This window comes from Felis catus, chromosome D4 (assembly GCF_018350175.1).
Source record: "Felis catus isolate Fca126 chromosome D4, F.catus_Fca126_mat1.0, whole genome shotgun sequence".
In the NCBI taxonomy this organism is placed as follows: Eukaryota; Metazoa; Chordata; class Mammalia; order Carnivora; family Felidae; genus Felis; species Felis catus.
Window position 1 is genome coordinate 32,264,998 of NC_058380.1, and position 24,230 is coordinate 32,289,227.

Here is a 24,230-nt window from a genome sequence, read left to right on the forward strand (position 1 = left end):
GCTTCCAGTTAGGAGTTAATGTATACTTGATTCTAATTATTATGCTATGTCATTGATGGATGTAGTAACTAGTTTCCAAAGACGGCCCACAATGAACCTCAATTCTGGACATTCATACCCATGTATCATCCACTCTTGCATTCAAACTGAGCTGACTCTTTCACTTGCTGAATAAATAGCACAGCATCTGGAAATGACGTTGTGAAACTTCAGAGGCTAAGCCTTAAGGAGTTTGCAGCTTCCACATTCTTCCATTATGGAACACTCCATTTTGAACCCAGACAACATTCCAGGAGGAATGACACTCGAGCAACCACATGGAGAAGTCTACATGGGCAAGAACCAAGACCCAGGTCAGCGTACTCAGCTGCGCTCCCAGCCAGCTGCCTATTACTAATTTTTTGGCTATGTGAATGTGACTACAATGGACCTTCTAGCCATCCGCCCCAGTGGATTTCAACTGTCTACTCAACTCTCAGAGTAAGAAATAATAAATTGTTTTTCAAGCCTCCAAGTTTTGGAGTGGGTGTTATACCACATGGGATAGATGAAATGACAGAAGAAATCTCTTACCTGTTAGGCTGGAAAGAGATTCGGTCATAGCCCGTGAGTTCACACAAGTCCTTCTCAAGCTCTCGGAAAAGTTGCTGATATCCTTGAGCTTGGTCCAGAGGCACAAACGGGTGGATATTTGCAAACTCCTTCCATGTAATAGGCTGAAGAGCAATGGGGGAGAAAACACATGCATATGTACATATTGTAATAGTAATTACCAATACTAACTTTAATGATGATGATGAGTATAGTAATAGCTAGCACAAAGAGTGCTTACCATGTGCCAGGCACTGTTTTAAGCACTTTAAATATATTCATTTAAACCTCACCACAATCTTAACAGATAAGATTACTGTTACTGCCATCATTTTACAAGTGGGTCACAAAAGCCCAGAAAGGGAACTTGCACAAAAATATAAACTTTTTCTATCTTTGCAGGAACAAAATATATTTATATCCATGAAATCCAATGAGTTGTTGCAGGTAAGGCTTACTCAAACTCTTATACAGCACCTATATTATTCTGTCTTCATTGAGCAGAACAAGACATAAACCAAAGTAAATGGGGAAAACCTTTCTAATAACAATATAACATGATTTCCTTTGCCTGATGTCATTTGTTGTATGGAAAAAAAGGAAGATAATTTTGCTAAAATGGATCCTAGCCTAGTAGAGATACTTACCAACTACATGATCAGGTTACAACAAATCTTCTGTTGATATAAGAAATAAATGAAAACCTCCAGTCTATACCCTTCTGGTATTTCTAGAAAGAAGGCTTAAGGTTCTGAATTCTACTGAGCATAATAAACTCCAAGTTGATAAAAGCTTTTTACAATGCAGATTTAAAAGGGGAAATAGGAGGGGCACCTGGCTGGCTCACTGAGTAGACACATGACTCTTAGTCTCAGAGTTGTGATTTGATCTCCACATTGGATGGGGAGATAACTTAAAATAAAATCTTAAAAAGTACACAAATAAATAAATAACGGGGATAGGAAAGCATAAATACTTTAATATTAGTTAATTATTAATTACATATATTAATTTAATTAATAATGTTTATTTTAGTTTAAAAAAAAATTTTACTCATAAATTTAAATGACCAAGTCGCAATAAAACTAGGGTTTGTCCTGAGATTGTTGAATAACAGGTAAAGAATTATTTAGACAGTTACTAAATCACAGTCCCAGTAGCTTTCTCTAGTTATCCACTTATGTACAAGCTAGAACACTGCTCCTATTAAATTCCTTCCTAAGAAAAGTTTTTAAGAAAACCTACTTACTGCGAGTTCAGATGAGCTGTTGAGCTTCATGGTGCAGGACCCCTTTAAGAAGCACATCCAAAATGTATCACATTAATAATTTCCTCTTATCCCTCTGATCTCCCGACATGGCCACCCCTTCATTCCTCTTGCAGCATATCAGCTGCAACCCAAAGAGGTGGAACCAGGCGTGAGATAGAAGCAGGAATAAAAGGCAACAATTACCAGTGGAATCATGCTGTGAACAAGGGAAATATCTTTGTTTTCCAATTTCTTCATATATCGGACAATGTTTGTTTCTGAGTGATAGCTATGAACACAAAACACATGATTTGGGCCATTATAATGAGCTAAGAGTCCATGCACATCCTCCTGAAAGATAAGACACACTGAGATCTACCTTCAAACTACAGATCAAATTGAGCCATAGCCAACATGCTAACAAAGTGTCAGAAGCAAGGACATAGAACCCCCACAAACCTCAGGGATGCACCAGGACAAGAAGGTTCCAGTGGTCAGGTTAGGAAGAAGAGGATGTTGAGCTCCTGGGTATGAACATCAGCCTGGCAACTATGCATCCAAACTCCCCTCTTCCTGACAAGTGGGTTAGGGGTTACAGTTCCAATGGAGCAGAGCCAGCAACAGGTGGCTTTGCCACAATCAGGAATGGAATCCTTATGGCAATGGTTTCTTAGTGAGCCATGGCTGAGCTACAAAAACCAGATCCATCTCACAGGTGGATTCAGAAGCCACTCTCTATTGTACTCCTGAGCCACAGTACATAATGCAGAAGTCTCACACCCAAGCAAACCTGTTAAACACTTGATGTGTGAGGAATGAGCTAGTTCTCTTGAAGGCAGTCCCTGGAATACCTCTCCGCTCCTCACCCATGCTTTCGGCAACCAGCTCCTGCATGGAGAGACCACAGAGTAAAGGAAGGGAAGCAAGCCTTGAATTGCTCAGCATGCATTCTGACAAAGCACTGCAGATCTACTACCACTGCCCACCTCCCTGGCATCTGTCATGGTTAGGTAAAAGGTATCAGGAGTCATGAATTGTGGCAATTGTCCAGAGCACTATTTTCAAAGTCTGTTGACCTCTGCCTCAGATAAAAAAGGAAATATGACAATTTTTATGCCCCCCACTGCACCAAAAAACTTCTCCTGCGTGTTCCTTGAGTAATGAAGCAAGTTCCAGGAAGTTATTTTAAAGTGCTATCCAAAAAAGTTATGATGATACCACTCAAGTAAGGATTCTCACTTGACACTGCTTTTATCTTTGACAACAAGTTTAATAAAATACACGCACTAAAATGGGCGAAAGGGCAATCTCTTCAAATGAGGCTGAGAAAACTGGTATCCACATGCAAAAGAATCAAGTTGGATCCTTATCTTACAACATATAGGAAAACTCAAACTGAACTAAGAACCTAAATTTAAAAGCTAAAATTATAAAACTTTAAGAGAAAAACATAGGCACAAATCTGCATTACCTTGGATTTAGATTTTGGTTTCTTAAATACGACACCAAAAGCATGAGTAACATGCTTTTGAGTAACAAAAGAAAAAATAGAGTGGACTTTAATTAAAATAAACTTCTGCATATCAAAGGCACTATCAAGAGAGTTAAGAACTCACAGAATGGGAGGAAATGTTTCCATATCATATCTGATAAGGGTTAATATCCAAAATATATAAATACATGTCTTGTTCTTCATTCTGCCTCAGGCTGATAGTATAGCCATCTAGAGCCCTCAGTGGATACTTCATAAATATTCCTTAAATGCATGGAACAAATACCTGTGGTTAAATTTAATGCAGAATTCTAGACAGAATATGGCTTATTCAGTCCTATTTATTACTTAAGGCTTAAAAAAGAACAGTGTGATATCTCTTTGATGATTTATATTTGTTATCTAGTACTCTAGATAAGTCCCTTGTTAAAGAGTGCATAGGCAACCAGGACAGAACCTATTACTACTGACCACTTTCTTTTTCATCCGTGCAAGTGTAACCTTTCTCCTCACATGGCCCTGCAATTTCATTGTTTCAGAAATCAACTCAGTCACACTGTACTGTGTCTAGTTCTCACTATAATCCTTGGCCTCTAAGCCTTTATAGTTGCTTTTCCAAGTGTCCGGAACCTCTCCAGCCCCAGCCTCCTAGTCATTAACTATGCCATCTTAGATTCACAGAGTCCTCAGAGCCTAACATACTACCTGCCATATATTAGGTGTTCAATAAATATGTTACATGAATGAGTATTTTCCCAGAATTGACATAACCAGGACACCAATGTCATGATTCCCCATTTGGGACAGTTTGAATTAAACACCATTAACCATCCTTCAAATTAGCTTGACTTCCAGTCCCTAGCTAGGGCCCACAGCAGTGACCACTAGCTATAGGGGATGGTCAGTGGCATAATTTTTAACAGCAGTCCACCCAGTTTCACACTTGGAATCACAAGAGGCACAGCTATCTTGGACAACACCTCAAATACTCATTGAGAGAAATGTATCTTCTTATTTTACTTACAGCAGATGACTCACAGCCAAAGATCCACAATAAGTCATCCAGATCTTTTTCACTCACTGTTTCATCAAGAGAAATACCAAGCTGCAGAAATGAAAATTAAAGGGAAAACATCAGCCCTAAACTCCAAGACCAGTGGAGAAACCCCAAGAGAGGTCAAAGGGAAGAAGGTGCTAGATAAAACTCTCAGTTGTTTCAAACTATCAGGGTGCCATTATACCCAAGTTGGCCCATAGGTGAAGTTGACTAGACGAGTTTAGTTTAGTTTAGTTTAGTTTAGGTTTTATGAACCATTTCTGGACCCCAGCAGTCTCATGCCTGCAGGTCACCCCTACTAATGCTAGATAGACTTATCCTTTTCTTCCTTTAACTTACTTCATTATGGTGCTTATCACACCATACTGGGTATGATACTATACTTCAACAGTCATCCTGGGAAGAGTATTATGAGCAAAATATGTGCCGAGGAGTATCATACATGAAAACATAAAGTCTTAAGGAAAGCTAAGAATGAATTATCCTTTGAAGGTCACAATGTTCAAAGTTGGAAAACAAAATTGTTTGTAAGATGTAGATTGTGCCTAAAATTTAAATATTGGGTTTTTAAATAAAGAAGAAAATTTTTAGTGAGTAAAGTTGTGAAATCTTAGAGAATATATAAAGAAATGGAAAAGTTTTACTTACCATGCCATCCTCAAAGAGCCGAAAATTGATTTGCCGCTGAGTGGCCCTGTCCAAAACCTCCTTCACTGAGCAGCCACACTGAATCTTCAAAGTGTCAAAGAACAATTCATGCTGGAGTTGATGTCCAGCTCGCTTGAGACCTAGATAAGATAGGAGAGCCACCAGTCCCCAACAAAGAAATCTGCTCCTCTGCTCTTGGCATTCCACAGAGAAATAAAGAGGTAAATTCTAACCATTGTCTATTTCTGGTCTTAGCCAGTGTTTTGGTAACTGCTTTTTTTTTGTAAAGAAATTAAATGCTTATTACTATAGTAGAGACTATTATGAAATAAATACATATAAAAAGAAAAATCACCATAATCACCATCTAGGAATAACTGTGGGTTACATTTTGGTGTGTATTCCTCTAGAACTGTAATGTATGTGTGTATGTGTGCATGTGTGATATATCACACATCTCTTTACACTTTAAAAAAATTTAATATATCATGAATATTTTTATTTTCTACAGATCAATAACTATATCATTATTTTTAATGGCAGTGTAATATTCAAATGTATGCATGTGCCAGAGTTATTAATCAATTATTTTTGGACATTTAGGCTGTTTTCAAGATTGTGGTATTATAAATAATGTTTCAGTGGACACCTGATTATTTCCTTTAGATACATTTCTTTTTTTTTTTTTTTTAATTTTTTTTAACATTTATTTATTTTTGAGACAGAGAGAGACACAGCATGAACGGGGGAGGGGCAGAGAGAGAGGGAGACACAGAACTGGAAGCAGGCTCCAGGCTCTGAGCCATCAGCCCAGAGCCTGACGCGGGGCTCGAACTCACGGACTGTGAGATCGTGACCTGAGCTGAAGTCGGACGCTTAACCGACTGAGCCACCCAGGCGCCCCTAGATACATTTCTAAGAGTAGAATTTTTGGTCCCAAATGTAGGCATATTTTAAAAGGCCTCATAAAAGTTATACCAACATCAGCATTCTTCTTAATCTTTGCCAAAGTAATGGGAGAAACACTATTGTTTCAAGTTACATTTCCTTAATAGTGAGGCTGAAATGTCATATGTTTATTGGCCATTGATTTGTACATGTATTTCTTCTAAAATTTGGGGCATCTGTGTGGCTCAGATGGCTCAGGTCATGATCTCACAGTTAACAAATTCGAGCCCTGTGTCAGGCTCTGTGCTGACAGCTCGAAGCCTAGAGCTTGCTTCGGACTCTTTGTCTCCCTCTCTCTCTCTCTCTGCCCCTCCTCTGATCACACACTGTGTATCTCTCTCTCAAAAAATAAAAATATTAAAATAAATAAATAAATAAAATAATTTATGCTTCATGATCTTTGGTCATTTTTCTCTGAGTGATCATCCCTCTCGTTTATGGGGTTGAGGGATAAGAAAAATCCATATTAAAATTTTTAACACTCAGTATATCATAGATGTTGAAGTAATTTCTTACTTGACTTTTGATTTTGAATACAGTATTGGACATACAGTGAGTTTTCTATTTTACTTACTCAGGTTTATCAGTCTTGTTATGTTCGAAAGTTTTTAAACAGATAAATGACTCACCTTCAGACAGAATCAAAGTGGCATTATGTACCCTCCTAGCAATATGCTTCAGCCCATGAGAACCATGGTAGATTGCAAACATGGCAGCCATATTCGCCAAGAGAGCCTAAAACAACAAACAGCATTTAAGGAACCATGTTCAATAACATGATGGAAGACAATTAGTGGGAAGGAGTATTCTCTTGACTTGAAATGCCAAAATTAAAAACAGGGACAAAACAAAATGATCTGCATTAACTATGAGAGGGGGAGACCATTCTCAACCTACCTGACTATCTGAGGGGCAAACACAACATCCAATATACCCAGATCAAATTTGACGACTATAAAGGAGAAGGTTCATTGATGCAATATAAACATGTCACTCATAAGGGGAAGATCAGGCTGTCATTAAATATTGATGGGCAATATTTAATGTTGCAAGATGTGGAGCATTAAAGTCATCAGGGAAAAAAGTGATATCCAAGGATTTTATACTCAATCAGTTATTCAAGGATAAAACCAACAAGGAATTTTCAAATATATAAGAACTCAGGGGGGGCCCTGGGGAGTGTCCGACTTCAACCCAGGTCATGATCCCGTGCTTTGTGGGTTCAAGCCCCATGTTGGGCTCTGTGCTGACAGCTTGGAGCCTGGAGCCTGCTTCAGATTCTGTGTCTCCCTCTCTCTCTGCCTCTCCCCTGCTTGCACTCTGCCTGTGTCCCCAAAATAAATAAATATTAAATAATAAAAAAAAAAAACTCAGGGAACATATCTTCTGAGAACTTAAAGCACTAGACGCTGAATTTCAGCAAACCAAGAGATGAATAAGGATTATGTGGCAAGGTTCTACCAAATATGAAAATGAAGGATGCAGTGGAATAAAACCAAAATAAATTTGCAGGACATGTATTAGGAAGAGAAAATCAGAATCTACTGGCTATTTCCTCTCTGCTCATAGCAAAGTCATTTTCTAAAGTAAAGATATCTCCCCTTGACCATTGGCCTGAAGTTTCACAAAAATATTTACAGGGAAGTATATGTTTTTGTGTGACAGAAAATAGAAAAGAATGGCATTGAAATTTCTCAGAAATAAGGGACACAGACAACTCCAATGACGCTTCAGTGAGGAAGTCCTGCATGGGGAGCAAGGAAAGGCCCCACTGTGATGGCATGTAGGTCAGGAAGGAGGATAAAAAGAGAATGGTTAGGATGAGAGACCAAAATAAGTGACAACGAGGGGGAAAATGATGGAGGCCCACCTCCTGCTTCTCTTCCTCTTGTTCTTATCTTTATTGGCTATATCATCCTAGATCCTGCCAATAAGCAATCTTCTAACCATGCAATATCATCCTTGCCCCCCAGGTAATTGGTCCAAAACCAAGTCTCAGACTCCTTCCCTACCCAGTCCATTCCATTCTCCCACAGCCCCTCCTATTTTACTGGTCTAGCACCTAGACTCTGATATTTCCATTCCCACTAGTAACTTTTCTACTAATGTACAAGGTTAGCAGTTCAAGGTCAACTTCACAGTCAATCATCCTAGAGTGGGAAGAACACCTGAAAAACACAGTGCTTTAAAGTTGGAACGTGTTCATTATTGGATCTAGTGTCAGGTGCATATTTTCTTTGCTAGGCTACTAGAAGGAATCCATGGGACCACTGGAAAACAAGAAACAGTTCACAAAAAATACTAGAAACTGAAACCAACAGTCAATAAAGAAAATGGAAAGGAAAAGAAAACATCTGAAAACAGAGAAATGGACTTCATTGGGCCAAAATTCCCCAAGAGAGTTTAGACTATCGTGTGGGACTCTATACAACAACTAGTTGTTGGGGCACCAGGGTAGCTCAGTCGGTTTAGTGTCCGACTTTGGCTCAGGTCATGATCTCATGATCTCACAGTGAGTTCGAGCCCCACTTTGGGCTCTGTGCTGACAACTCAGAGCCTGGAGCCTGCTTCAGATTCTGTGTCTCCCTGTTTCTGTCCATCCTCTGCTTGCACTCTGTCTCTGTCTCTCTCTCTCAAAAATAAACACTAAAAAAAATTAAAATAAAAAAAAGAAAGAGAAATGTAGAAGCACTACAATACATTCCAGCTATGAAGAGGTCAAGTCAAACAATCCATGACACTGTGTATCTAAATGCTTATGACTACTACAGGAGAATTAAAACTCAGGCCTCATAATCACAAAATCCTCTGGAAGCCTCTCATTGTAACAGCTTTGTAGATGGTGGTTCATGTCCCTTTTTAATCCAGAGGTGATTTTTGAGTAGACAACAAATTGATGACTAGTAAAATCATTTTTAGGGGCTCCTGGTTGGCTCAGCTAGTTGGGTCACTGACTCTTGATTTTGGCTCAGATCACGTCTCATGTTTTATGAGCTAGAGCCCCACATCAGGCTCTGCACTGACAGTACAAAGCCTGCTTGAGATTCGTCCTCTCTCTCTGCTCTTCCCCCACTTGCACTCTAGTGGTCTCTCTAAAAATAAACTTAAAATTTTTAAATCATTTTTAGAAATCTTAGAAAGGCATTAGAACTCCAAAGGAAGTTCAGACAAATAAAGACCGAGAAAATTTGAATTTTCTGGATAATCTGGATAAAGTTAACTAGTATACTTAAAGAAAGTAATTTTTTAAAAAAGGAGTAAAAAAAAGCTCATGATTAAAATTTGCTCAAGACTTTGGGAGGGAGGGGCCAAGATGGCGGGGCAGCGGGCTTCTCTCATCTCTGAAATGCAGCTAACCCTTTTGCACACCTAGAAAATTGATCTGAGGAATAAAACAACAATCTGCATAACTTAAGCTACAGGTAAGTGGCAGGGAGAGATGAACTGGGGGAGAGAGAAGCCATGGAGGGTAGGGAGCTGTTTATGAGAAGAGAGAAGAGACAAAGGGGGGAGAGTACAGGAAAAGCACTCCCCCCAGAAGTAACTGGAGAGAAAAGAGAGAGTGGAAGAACCCTCAAGTGACTGAACAAGAAGAGGAGAAAGGACAGGGTTGGTACCGTAAGGACTCTATAAACAGAGGAGAGCAGACTGGGAAATTCCTCAGCTCAATACCTGGTGGTGCTCACCAGGAGGGGCGAATCCCCAGGAGCAGGCAGTGAGGTCCAAAGAGACAAAAGGCCACACAGGGAGAAGCGGTTCCCCTGCTAGGAGAGCATTTGGTAGAGGCCTTATGGTCTCCCCACAGGCAAAGATCCCAATGGACCCCGAAGAATAGTCACGTTTGCTGGCATTGGAGGAAAGATGCCAGGGGGTGGTGAAATCTGGTGCTGGCTAGATGTTCCGATTTACCATAATCCTTGAACCTTTACTGCCATGAAATTGCACGGACTTTTTCTGGGGCAAGACAGCACCCAGCCAGAATTTTTCAACCTCTGCAATACTGCAATTGTACAAACATTCCCGGGAGCAAACTGGCACCCAGGCATTGCTTGTTGAGACCCTCCCCCAAAGGGTTGGAGCGGGCTCAAGCCGCAGGGCCCTCAGAAATGAGGGGTATGGAAAGACAGTCTCAGCTGAGAAAAAATTTGGGAGGGAGGTGCCACCTGGCAGGCTGATGGCTTGGACATCAATATGTATTACAAACCTGTAATCATTAAGACCATATGGTACTGGCGCTTGAACAGACACACAGATCAATGGAACAGAATAGAGAACTCAGAAATGGCCCCACACATGCATAGCCACCTAATCTTTGACAAAGCAGGAAAGAATATCCAATGGAATAATGACAGTCTCTTCAGCAAATGGTTTGGGAAAAACTTGACAGCAACATGCAGAAGAATGAACCTGGACCACAATCTTACACCATACACAAAAATAAACTCAAAATGTGGCACCTGAGTGGCTCAGTCAGTTAAACATCCGTCATGGTCTCAGGTCATTATCTCACAATTCATAAGTTGGAACCCCGCATCGAGCTCTGTGCTAACAACTAAGAGCCTGGAGCCTGCTTCAGATTCTGTGTTGCCCTCTCTCTCTGCCTCTCCCCCACTCAAGCTGTCTCTTTCTCACTGTCTCTCTCTCTCCAAGAAAATAAATATTAAAAAAAATTTGTTAAATAAATAAATAAAATAAACTCAAAATGGATGAAAGACCTAAATGTAAGACAGGAAGCCATAAAAATCCTAGAGGAGAAAACGGGCAAAACCTCTTTGACCTTGGCCACAGCAACTTCTTACTTGATATGTCTCCAGAGGCAAGGGAAATAAAAGCAAAAATGAACCATTGAGACATCATCAAGATAAAAACCTTTTGCAAGGCGAAGGAAACAATCCTCAAAACTAAAAGGCAAATGACAGAATGGAAGAATATATTTGCAAATGACATATCAGATAAAGGGTTAGTATCCAAAATCCATAAAGAACTTATCAAACTCAACACCCAAAAAACAAATAACCCAGTGAAGAAATGGGCAAAAGACATGAATAGACACTTATCCAAAGAAGACATCCAGATGGCAAACAGACACATGAAAAAATATTCAATATCACTCAGCATCAGGGAAATACAAATCAAAACCACAGTGAGATACCACCTTATACCAGTCAGAGTGGCTAAAATGAACAACTCAGGCAACAACAGATGTTGGTGAGGGTGCCTCTGCACCCTCTCTAACTTGACCTTTCTCTAAAGAAGAACCCTTTTGCACTGCTGATGGAAATGTAAACTGGTGCAGCCACTCTGGAAAACAGATGGAGGTTCCTCAAAAAATTAAAAATAGAACTACCCTATAACCCAGAAATTACACTACTAGGTATTCATCCAAAGGATACAGGTGTGCTGTTATGAAGGGGCACATGCACACCAATGTTTATAACAGTACTATCGACAAAAGCCAAAGTGTGGAAAGAGCCCAAATGTCCACCAAAGATGTGGTATGTGTGTGTGTGTGTGTGTGTGTGTGTGTGTGTGTGTGTATTATTACTTGGCAATCAGAAAGAATGAAATCTTGCCATTTGGAACTACATGGATGGAACTAGAGTGTATTATGCTAAGTGAAATTAGTCGGTCAGAGAAAGACAAATATCATATGCTTTCACTCATATGTGTAATTTAAGATACAAAACAGTTGAACATAAGAGAAGGGAAGCAAAACTAGTAAAATAAACAGCGGGACAAAACGTAAGAGACTCTTAAATATAGAAAACAGAGGGTTGCTGGAGGGGTTATAGGTGGGGGAATTGGCTAAATGGGCAAGGGGCATAAAGATGACACTTGTTGGGATGAGCACTGGGTATTATACATAGGGGATTAATCACTGGAAACTATTCCTGAAATCATTATTGCACTATATGCTAACTTACTTGGATGCAAATTTAATAAATAAATAAATAAATAATAGAGATGCTCAAAATCATTAGTTACAAGGGAAATTCATATGAAATCCACATGAGATATCACTTCACAGTCACTAAGATGGCTATAACCAGAAAGGCAGTAACAAGCATTGGTGAAAACATGAAGAATTTAGAACCCGTATACACTAGTGAAAGTGATGTAAAATGATGCAGCCACTTTGGAAAAGTTCAGTGTAGATTTATAATATGGCCCAGTAATTCTACTCCTCAGTATGTGCCTAAGAGAACTGAAAACATGACCCCACAAAATCTTGTACATCAATGTGCATAACCACTTTAGTCAAAATAGAATAAAGTGAAAACAACCCAAATATCCATCAGTTGATGAATGGATAAACAAAATGTGATATGTCCATACAATGAGATATTATTCAGCCATAAAAAAATGAAGTACTGATTCATACTAGAATATATATGAAACTGGAAATCATTATGCTAAGTGAAAGAAGCTAGGCACAAATGGCCACTTGTTGTATAATCCCACTTATATGAAATGTCCAGAATGCAAAGACAGAAAGTAGATTAGTGGTTCTCAAGGGCTGCAGGGAAGATAAAAGGATGGAGAACAACAATCACTTCATGGGAACATGTTTCATTTTGGGATGATGAAATGTTTAGAAATGAATGCCAGTGATGGTTGCACAACTTTATAAAAATACTAAAAATCATTGAACTGTATACTTTATTTTTTGAAAAAATTTTAATGTTTATTTCAAGAGAGAGAAAGACAGAGCATGAGCAAGGGAGGGGCAGAGAGAAAGGGAGACACAGAATCTGAAGGAGGCTCCAGGCTCTGAGCTGTCAGACCAGAGCCTGACACGGGGCTCAAACCCATGGACTGTGTGATTATGACTCAAGCTGAAGTCAGACGCTTAACCCATTGAGTCACCCAGGTGCCCCAGAACTGTATACTTTAAAAGAGCAAATTTTGGGGCACCTGGGTGGCTCAGTCGATTGAGTATCTGACTTCGGCTCAGGTCATGATCTCACGGTCTGTACTGGCAGCTCAGAGCCTGGAGCCTGCTTCTGATTCTATGTAGCCCTTTCACTCTGTTCCTCCCCGCTTGCACTCTGTCTCTCTCTCAGAAATAAATAAACATTAAAAAAAAATTTTTTTAAGGGCAAATTTTATGCAAAGGTATACCTCAGTGAAAGAGCTGATGAAATGTAAATTATATCTGAACACACCTGACTTTAGATAAAAGTTAATGAAAAAATGGCTTGTGGTGGTAAAACCTAAGACCTAAGAAAACACAAAGAACATGATGCAAATTCAGAGATCTGTGAAATATCACAAGTATACAGAAGAATTTTTAAAAACAATTTAGTAACACACTTTCAGAGATTAAAGGAAAAAAAAATCTCTGTACCACCAACATTGCAAAGCAAGGACAAGTACAGTGTGGAGCCTGTCATACTCAAGAGGAAAAGGGGCAGCCTGAGAACACGATGCAGTTGCTTTAAGAAGCAGAGGCTGGGGCACCTAGATGACTCAGTTAAGTGTCTGTCTCGTGATTTTGGCTCAGGTCATGACATGATCTCACGGTTTGTGGAATCAAGTCCCGCATGGGGTTCCATACTGTCAGTTTGGAACTTGCTTGGGATTCTCTCTCTCCCTTTTTCTCTGCCCCTCTCCTCCCCTCCCCTCCCCTGCTCTCTCTCTCTCTCTCTCTCTCTCAAAATAAATAAGTAAACATTAAAAAAAATCAGAAGGCTGGAGAAAATCAGAAGACAGAGAGCTCAAGGAGCATTTCCAAAGATACATCATCTCCTAACAAAAAAGAATAATTCCATCTTTATAGAGAATGACACTGGAGTTATGGGCAACTGCTTCATACAACCAATTATGAAAAGAAACTCATGAAATGGAATAGACAATGCATAGCTGGAAGTTCTCCAGAATGAGAAAATTAAAATCAGAGAAGACAGAGTTGGGCTATCTCCAGGGCAAATATGACTTTAATAATTGCTGAAAAAGATAGAGACCTTTGTTCAGCCCAAGTTCACCTGTAAAATTAATTCCAAACATTGAAGCAGAAAACCCCTTGGGGTGCCTGGGTGGCTCAGTCGGTTGAGTATCCGACTTTGGCTCAGGTCATGATCTCACAGTATGTGGGTTCGAGCCCCTCATAAGGCTCTGTGATGACAGCTTGTTCAGAGCATACAGCCTGCTTCAGATTCTGTGTCTCCTTCTCTCTGTGTCTCCTTCTCTCTGTCTCCCCCTCCCCTGCTCATGCTCTGTCTCTCTCTGTCCCTCAAAAGTAAATAAATGTAAAAAAATTTTTTTTTCTAAAGAAAACCCCTTAATTCACTTATAATCAGACCGGCATTTTTTTGGAAGAACATGGGCAGAAAGGGCAAGACAGGAGCAGTCAGCTGCAGAGGACAGAGAAATATTTAAGCAGATAATTCAACAAATGAAGGGTAAGCTACAGAAAGTAACAGCATCGTATAAAGTTCAACTTGCTATCAACAGAGGAAAAGTTTGTGACAGCTAGCTCCATCCTAAGATAATAGAAGAGCTCTTACCTGAAAAGAAATAGCTACCTTTTTTTTTAAAATGTATTTATTTAGAGAGACAGAGAGAGAAAGAGACAGAGAGCATGCAAGGGAGGGGAAGGAGGTGCATGGAGAATCCTAAGCTGGCTCTATATTGTCAATGCAGAGCCTGATGCAGAGTTCAAATTCATGAACAGTGAGATCATGACCTAAGTTGAAATCAAGAGTCAGATGCTTAACCAACTGAACCACCCAGGTGCCCTGAAGCAGCCACCTTCTTGAGGCAACAAATACAGAAAAACCTACTGAGGAAAGTATTCCAAAGACCAATAGCTATAGAACCAACTTTAATAATACCTTACCATCTACTGACCCTGGAAAGGGTTTCTAAAACCTGGTGGTGGTGCTTTGAGCCAATGCCCTGAGAGAAAAAACTACTGTACTGCCCAATGAGGTATGGGTGAGATCTCTTTCTCTGACCCTGAATGGAGAAGATGGACCTAGAATGGATTGGATGCTCAGGAACCATCTTCTACCTAAGCCTAGAAATTGGCTGGGTCTCAAACACTGCTCCCTCTGACCTGAGTCCTGGGCAACTTCCAGGCTCATCAGGAACTTGCGAAGCTCCTCCTCTTTTATTCCATCCATTTCAAGAATGATTTTCATGAGCCCACAGTAAGAATACCCCAAGACCACCACCAACTGGTCAGTCTGTACCATCCCCTCAAGCACAGTCACCTCAAACACTCTCACTCTGCTTCCTCACCACATTCCTGGAGGGCTTCCATTTTAGCCCTAAGAGAAGGTGCCCAATAGCCACCCATAATGGACCTGCCTATGGCCAAGATTACTAGAGACACTGAAGTATAAAGTATGTACATGGACAGAGCTCCAGGTAAATACATCGTATTTTGGTTCTGACAAGATCACAAGGCTTCTCTACCAATAAGATCTCTCCATTTCTGGTGTGCACACTGGTCAGCAGGTGGTGAAGGAAAATTAAGTGAATGAATGAGCAGCTCATGTCTACAGATTATAAGGCATTCAGTGGGAAGGACAGTCATGTGATCTACCTGAGCTGTACAAATGTTGCTAGTAGCTTTGTCTCTCCGGATGTGTTGTTCCCTGGTTTGAAGAGCAAGACGATACACTTCTTTCCCAGTGGCATCTCTGGGCAGAAAATAAAACATCTAGTTAGCAAAGATAATCACTACACCAAGGGTAGTCACAAATAGACCTGCTTCTTTCCTTCCCAGCTTGAAGGGAACCCAGCGAATTTATTCGGCTGCAAGGCCATAAGGAAATAATTACCAAGCCGTCCACTTCTAAATAGGACTACTAATTTTTAGTATGTACTTTGAGAGAGGGACCAAGGTATACACAATAAAGCTAGGAACCTTGAATGGAAACTTCCCAGGAATTAACCAGGCTAATATAATGATGGTGAATGTGGACTGAATTTAAAATTAAATTTAATGAAAAAAAATTAAATTTAATGAGAATTAAAGTTGACTATAAGCTTCTTGGCACACACAGGAAAAGGGGAAATATCTCACAAAGGAATTAATTTCTTCACTGGAAATCTAAAGTAACTATACAGCTATTAAGAAAAAGAATGTGCTGAATCACTAAATTGTACACCTGAAATTAATATTACACTGTATGTTAACTAAATGGAATTTAAATAAAAACTTAAAAAAAAAAGAATGTTAATAATCTTACCACCTATCTCTAAGAAAAATTTTCCTTCTTTCTGAATACAGTTAATAATTTGGATAACATGGAGCACCAGCGTGGCTTAGTCGGTTAAGGGACCTACTCATGATTTCGGCTTGGGTTGTGACCTCTTAGTCGGGAGATGAAGCCCCCACAAGTAGGATTCCATGCTGAGTGAAGAGTCTGCTTGGGATTGTCTGTCCCTCCCCTGCTCGCTCGCGCTCTCTCTCTCTCTCTCTCTCTCTCTCAAAATAAATACACATTAAAAGAAAAGTATTTGGATAAACACAAAGATTCAGCAGTCTTATCCTGTATTTCATCAAGCTCTGGGGTCCATTTTTCAGAAAGGTAAGTTCAATATAAAAATCAGCAGACAATAATTAATATATTAAACTTTTATTAATTAGAATAGTCTTTACCTCATCTCATCTGGTCAAGACACATCATTGAAAGAAACTAATGTAAGAATATTTGAAGACATTTATTTTTACACTGAAAAGCAAGGTGCCTCTTGCTATTATGTGATAATCCATGAGTATTTCAAAAATTCACATCATTCACTAATATAGACTATTCACTTAGGTTAGTAAGTCCAACCTCTATGAAAGGTCTAGTCTAAAAGATCATGCTAAATTTCCCCAGTAATGATCATGTCATTCATCTAAATTCTTAATCTGAGGAGCTTTATCAATGACTAGCACTTGGGAAGATACATTTGGAAATTACTAGTGGGGTGCCTGGGTGGCTCACTCAGTTGAGCGTCCAACTTCATCTCAGGTCATGCATGATCTCACAGTTTGTGGGTTCAAGCCCCCAAGTCAGGCTCTGTGCTGACAGCTTGGAGCCTGAAGCCTGCTTCAGGATTCTGTGTCTCCCCCTCTCTCTCTGTCCCCCCCACCCCACCCCTGCTGGTGCTCTCTCTCTCTCTCTCTCTCTCAAAAATGAACAAATAAACATTTTTTAAAAATTACTAGAATAAACAAGTGGCAGGCCTCTAGGATCACATTATGTTCATGATAATCTCTCACTATACTTGTATTTTACATAACTGTGTAGCATGATAATGCTTTTGAGAATGAAACTGGTCAGATAAAAAACACACCTAGAATATCAAGTCTTTCAATGCTTTCAACAACCTAATTTAATTCACTTATATGCCTTCAATACAAATATGTTATAAATTATTATATACATGGCCCAGGTAAATTTAGAGAGAAATCAACAACTTTTGTGATAAGAAGGAACAAAGAAACTAATAGTAACAATAAAAGGGTAGAAACATGAGCTGCTTTACCTTGTTACCCCCACCATTCTCCCAGGCATCATCCTCACCAAACTTTCTCTGACAGCAAAAAAGGCTGCATGTGGTCCGCCATAGCCCAGTGGCACTCCAAATCTCTGTGAGCTACCTAGGGCAATGTCTACACCAAATTCTCCAGGTGGCCTCAAGATACACAGAGCTAAAAGGTCAGTAGCACAGCAGGCCAGGCTCTAAAGAGGAAACAAGAGAAAATGGACATGGTTGTTCCCTTCCCCTGAAAGAAGTGGGAGAGTAGCAAATTATCCCCAATATAAGCAGACAGACAGAGGGTTGTTTCATGCCATTTACTCATTGATTCACTAAAAAATATTTACGGAGTTTTTACTATGTACCAGGAATTAGTTGGTGAACAAAACAAATTTGAAGGCAGGCAGGAAGGAGACAGTTTTACCATTCCAAGTGATACAAATATGGAAATTAAGACACATCCAAAAATCATAATACAAAGTTGGGACAGACCTACGTGGACCCCCGCAAGGAGACAGCTGCCTACCCCCGTCTGATGGGCCCTCTCCACGAGCTCTGTGAAATCTTCCACCTTCCCCTCAGTGTCTGGGTACTGGAACAGCACTCCACTAACATCTTTTCCACTGAAGTCCATTTCATGGGGTAATTTCAGCTCAATGAGAACTCCATTGTATCTGGAAAGACAGAAGACAAAGAACAATCATGCTTTTGGTTTTCAAAAGGAAATGAAACTCCGTAAAATTTGTTTTCAGTGATAGAGAATTCATATTCTGTGTCCTTCCTCGTTGCCACCCCCCTCCAACTTCATCCAATATACACACACCCCCATCTCACACCTGACTGGTAACAATGCTTCACACCATCTCACATGCTGCCAACAGTCTGACTTCTGTTTCTCTCTTGTACCTTCCCTTACCATTCCCATTACCCCTTTCCTGCCAGAACCTTCTGAGAGGATCAGGAACATGGCTTCCTAGGACTAAAGAATCAATTCCTGCAATTACAGAGCTGTCTCACCAGGTCACCACCTTCACCCAGGATCAGTTTTAGATGAATGGAAAGCCATCAATTAAACAAAGAGAAAGACCTTCCTTTACCATCCAGTTCCAATCATATGTGAGAATACACCTTCTAAAGGGATGGTGGTATGGGGTTGGGGGAGATTGCCCAGCTCTTACAAGAAGAAAACAGGCGGCTCAGTGGTTTAAGTGTTCAGCTTCGGCTCAGGTCATGATCTCACAGTTTGTGAGTTCAATCCCCACATCAGGCTCTTGCTGACAGCTCAGATTCTAAAGCCTGCTTTGGATTCTGTGTCTCCCTCTCTGTCTGCCCCACCCCACTCACACTGTCTCTCTCTCTCTCAAAAATAAACAAGCATTTAAAAAACACAAAAGGGGCACCTGGGTGGCTCAGTCGGTTAAGCGTCCGACTTCGGCTCAGATCATGACCTCACGGTTTATGAGTTTGAGCCCCGCATTGGGGTCTGTGCTGACAGCTCAGAGCCTGGAGCCTGCTTCAGATTCTGTGTCTCCCTCTCTCTCTGCCCCTCCCATGTTAATGCTCTGTCTCTCTCTCTCAATAATAAATGTTAAAAAAAAATTTTTTTAGACACAAAAAAACAAGAAGAAAGCAAATAAACACACTGGCAAGTGATAGTTGTGCTGTTTATCTGATTGCAGCACTAAACAAATACAGTACACTTGCTTTAATCTATATCATACCACATCTAGGTTTAAGTGGATTCTGTATAAACTATGTTTGCAAGAATACACACAAAACCCTAATTGTGGGAGAGTTCCATTTTCTCCCTCTACTTTGCAAACTCTGAAACATTGCTGAAATTATTTTAATCTTTTAATTTTATTTTTACAAAAAGGAAACAAATAGCATGGTTACTCAATATAGAGAAGAGGTGGGGCACCTGGGTGGCTCAGTCGGTAAGCGTCCAACTTCAGCTCAGGTCATGATCTCACAGTTCATGAGTTCGAGCCCCTCTCAGGCTTTGTGCTGACAGCTCAGAGCCTGGAGCCTTCTTTGGATTCTGTGTCTCCCTCTATCTCTCTGCCCCTCCCTTACTTGTACTCTGCCTCTCTCTCAAAAATAAATAAAACATTAAAAATTTTTAAAAATAAATAAATAAAGCAGAGCCAACTAAAGTCACTCATGTGTTCTCTCAGTTCTGACACATTTTTCTTACCAGCAAGATCTCAGGAAGAAAGTGGGAAAGAAAGTAAAATTTAACAACCGCAATTTAAACCAGGTTCACTTCCAATCAGTTTGGAAGTAAGAAAAGAAACAACAGAGATGAGCATGATGCTATCCCTGAGTTCAAAAAATGAGTGAAATTAATTACTTAGCTCGAGTCTGGACCACAGCTATTGTCTGTGGGTGGCAACGGGGGTCAACCAAAAATTTCTTCCTCTTATTGTGTCTGTTGGAAAGAAAAATCACATTAAAAAATGCACATGAAAGAAATCAAAGTATCTTCTAAGAATGCAAAGCAAAGTTGGTACTTAGGGAATCTCTGAGCATGGTATAAAATATGAGGCATTAATTACAGTGGTTAGAATTCTACTGAAATCCAATTTGTGTTGTTAAAAAAAAAAAACAAAAAAAACAGTTACCAAATGGGAGTCACTTGTGCTAGGCCCATGTCACCAAACTGAGGCTTAATACATACCTGATAACAACCTTCCCTAGTAATATAATCTTAACTAGTCAGTCTATAATTTCCTGGTAAGCACCAAAGAGGTAATTCACCTAATAAAACACTTTTTGTCTCCCAAAGGAAAGTGACCTTGCTCTAAATAATCCCTGTTTTGTTTCTTTAGGACTTCCTTCACCTACCTTTAAAAACCTTTCCCTTTCAGACTGGACAGAAACATGTAAAAGGATGAAACTGGACCACTTTCTTATACCATACATAAAAATCTATTCGAAATGGAGGAAAGGCCTAAATGTGAGACAGGAAACCATCAAAATCCTAGACGAGAGTATGGGCAGTAACCTCTTTGACATCAGCCATAGCAACTTCTTACTAGATGGATTTCCTGAGGTAAGGAAAACAAAAGCAAAAATGAACTATTGGGCCCTCATCAAAATAGAAAGCTCTACACAGCAAAGGACAAAATCAACAAAACTAAAAGGCAACCGATGGAATGGGAGAAGATATTTGCAAATGACATATCTGATAAAGTGTTAGTATTCAAAATCTATAAAGAACTTACCAAACTCAAAACCCACAAGACAAATAATCCAGTGAAGAAATGGGCAGAAGACATGAACAGACACTTTTCCAAAGAAGACATTCAGATGGCTAACAGACACATGAAAAGATGCTCAACATCACTCATCGTCAGACAAATACAAAATAAAACCACAATGAGATACCACCTCCCACCTATCAGAATGGCTAGAATTAACAACACAGGAAAGAACAGATGTTGGTGTGGACACAGAGAAAGGGGGACCCTCTTACACCATTGGTGGGAATGCAAATTGATGCAGCCACTCCGGAAAACAGTATGAGTTTCCTCAAAATGTTAAAAATAGAACTACCCTATGATCCAGCAACTGCACTACTAGATATTTATCCAAAGGATACAAAAATACAGATTCAAGAGGATACATGCACCCCAATGTTTATAGCAGCATTATCAACAATAGCCAAATTGTGGAAGAGACCAAATGTCCATTGACTGGTGAATGGATAGTGATACACACATGCACACACGGGCAGGCAGGCAGGCACACACACACACACACACACACACACACACACACACACACGAGCATGCACAATGGAATATTACTTGGCCATCAAAAAGAATGAAATGTTGTCATTTACAACAATGTGGATAGAGCTAGAGAGTATTATGCTAAGTGAAATAAGTCACTAGGAGAAAGATAAATACCATATAATATTACTCATATGTGGAATTTAAGAAACAAAACAGATGAACATAGAGGGGGGAAAAGGAGGAAAATCAGGAAACAGACTCCTAACTATAGAAAACAAACTGAGGGCTGCTGGAAGGGAGGTGGGCAGGGGGATGGGTTAAATAGGTGATTGATACTTAAGAGGGCACTTGTTGTGATGGGCCCTGGGTGTTGTATAACTGTTGAATCACTAAATCCTACACCTTAAACAAATATTACACTGTACATAAACTAACTGGAATTTAAATAAAAACCTGAAAAAAGAAAATTAAATCATTGAGGTGGGGGGTGGGGGAGAAACCTTTCCCTTTCTGTAGCCCTTTGGTGCTCCGTTCTACTTTATTTATCTTTATTGAATAAACATCTTTAAATTTACTCAGTTGAATTGGGGTTTTTTTTAACACCAATCTGATCCATTTAGCAAAATCAATCTTAAGTTGGTTTAAATTTTGAAAAATATGCTAGGAGTTAAGAGAAATAAGAACAGGGTAGCAATTGGGTGCAAGTTGAAATAAAAAACTGTTTTCTTTTTTCTTTTTTTTCTTAAAAAAATTTTTTTTTAATTTTCACTTATGTTTGAGAGAGAGACGCACACAAAGCATGAGAAGGGAGGAGTAAAGAGAGGGAGACACAGAATCTGAAGCAAGCTCCAGGCTCTATGATATGGGGCTCGAACCCATGAGACATTAAATCATGACCTGAGCCAAAGTTGGGACGTTTAACCGACTCAGCCACCCAGGTGCCCCAAAACTAACTCTTGAAATAAAAACATCTGAGAATTTTACTGCCAAAGAAGCATTTAGAGATTATCTAAACCAAATGTCCTCATTTAGCAGAGATGAAAAGGACTGAGTTAAGTTGTGACATGTACAGCACCACACAGCTCCTAAAGGACCCAAATCCTGGGAGTTTTCTAACAATTCATGATTTCAGGAAATCAGACTGATAGGGATTGTTAAAAAGAAAACCATAGGCCCAAAATGGTATTTCTCGGGCCAAGACCAGTCACCAAACCAAGGCTTAATTACTAACCTAATTGTAGTTTCAACCTCCTCCAGAAATTTAGTCTTAACCTGTGAATCAGGAATTTTCAGATAAGTGCACAGGTGATCTGTCACAGGGGTGTTCTCCATCCACCAGAGGCTAGATGAGGTCATCTGCAAATAATAAGACCCCCTTACCTCCTCCCTAAAGGGAAGGTGATCTTGCCTGGATTCTTTTACTTATTATTTTCTTGCCCTACCCTGCTTTCCATAAAAAACAAAAACCTTCTTGTACAACTCCTCAGGGAGCCTTTCTACCCTGTAGATGGAACATTGCCCCATTTATGAATTGTTTAATAAAGGCAATTAGATCTTCAAATATGCCCAGTTGAATTTGGTTTTTAAAACAGGATACATAACAGTTCATGTATCATGAGCACATCTGGGTGAAAAAGGTGGGAAGCGCATATATATTGTGCTTTTCATTTAATTTCCCAGAAAGGTACACAATGACCAGTTAACAACAGTTTTCTCAATGGAACAGGACTGCGAAACAGCAGGTTTCACTTCATTATATTTTCTACTGTTTGCATATTATTTCCACTCTTAACAGGTATTTTTATAATAAGCATAAGTTAACAGAAGAATAAGTAGAGGTGGGGAAATACAAAAGTGATTAATTACCCAAAGCACAATGCTCTTCACAGTGTGAATCTAAGTAAATCGAGAGAAGAGCCATCTGAGCCTAAATGACCTAAGATGAAAACAAAAAAACCCTGCTATTTTAAAGAACATTTTCCTGAAGACAAAAAGCACAAGGCTGCTTTTCAAGGGTATAATTAAATGCAGGCCCGAAGGTATGAGACTGAAGAGAGAGGAAGCAAATCAAGCATTTACAGAGTAGTAGGTCATTAACTCAAATCAGTTCAGGACAGAACCCCTGAACCATCAACCAGAAAGACCTCAGCTTCTCCAAGTGTGAAATGGAAGCCCTTACCTAGAAAGAGAGTCAGGGAGGAAAATGAAAAGGCAGCACCAAGGTGGATGAGGAAGACAAAAATATGAAAAGCTGAGAATAGAGAGGTATTCCTTTTTGGCTGTCCTCCCAGGGTAAGGAGGAAGAGCCTGAGCCCACCCCTAGGGCTGCTTGGGAAGCAGAACAGCCTGCGGCAGGATATTTAGACATTTCCATACCTGGTAAGCGAGTTTGGAGTTCACTACTGCAATGTTATGATGTATAAGAAATACATATTTGATCACTCAGAATTGAGTTGAATTCTTGGACACCTGCCTCTGTCCAAGAATCGTTTGTTGGTGTGGGGGAAACTTCCATGCACACAGAACCAATTTAACCATCCCTTAAGTCTGTGGAAGCCAAGAAAGAGACTTACATGAGCATTCAGGGCCAGAGGCACAAAACCTCACAGTCACACCAGTGAATGTGGGCAGATTTCCCCACCAGATGACATCTACATGAGAATTCTACCAGTAAGGTAAGCTCAAATGTACTCACAAGGCAAGAAGCAAAGGAAGGTGGAAACTGGAGAGCAATTGTTAAGTATATACCATGACCCGGCAATTCTACTTCTAGAAATGTGTCCTCAGGAAATAATCGGAATCTTTGACAAAATTGATTCTAAAGATGTAAAAAATAACAAGAACATTAGTAACTGTAAAAGATAGGATTAAAATACGTGTGAAACAATAGAGGTGAGGTTACATAAATGATGGTATTTCCATACAAGTGAGTACTATCATGTAGTCAATAAAAGCCATATCCTAAAAAGCTGACTAAAGAAATGGGGGGAACGTTCACCATATATTGTTAAATAGAAAAAGAAA

The 24,230-nt window shown here is 39.7% G+C and overlaps 1 protein-coding gene across 2 annotated transcripts in view; it reads right to left on the reverse strand.

The window, feature by feature from the left end:
- GLDC (glycine decarboxylase) overlaps window positions 1–24,230 on the reverse strand; it is a 105,536-nt gene that overhangs the window by 48,432 nt on the left and 32,874 nt on the right. For both annotated transcript variants that reach the window (XM_011288328.4, XM_045042922.1), the window contains exons 5-15: window positions 19,820–19,897; window positions 17,993–18,140; window positions 17,473–17,669; window positions 15,536–15,632; window positions 6,615–6,720; window positions 5,038–5,177; window positions 4,357–4,437; window positions 2,631–2,728; window positions 2,045–2,129; window positions 1,841–1,882; window positions 574–716 (exon numbers count right to left, since the gene is read on the reverse strand). In XM_011288328.4, coding sequence (XP_011286630.2) covers window positions 574–716; window positions 1,841–1,882; window positions 2,045–2,129; window positions 2,631–2,728; window positions 4,357–4,437; window positions 5,038–5,177; window positions 6,615–6,720; window positions 15,536–15,632; window positions 17,473–17,669; window positions 17,993–18,140; window positions 19,820–19,897 — 1,215 coding nt within the window. The remainder of the gene's footprint in view (window positions 1–573; window positions 717–1,840; window positions 1,883–2,044; window positions 2,130–2,630; window positions 2,729–4,356; window positions 4,438–5,037; window positions 5,178–6,614; window positions 6,721–15,535; window positions 15,633–17,472; window positions 17,670–17,992; window positions 18,141–19,819; window positions 19,898–24,230) is intronic.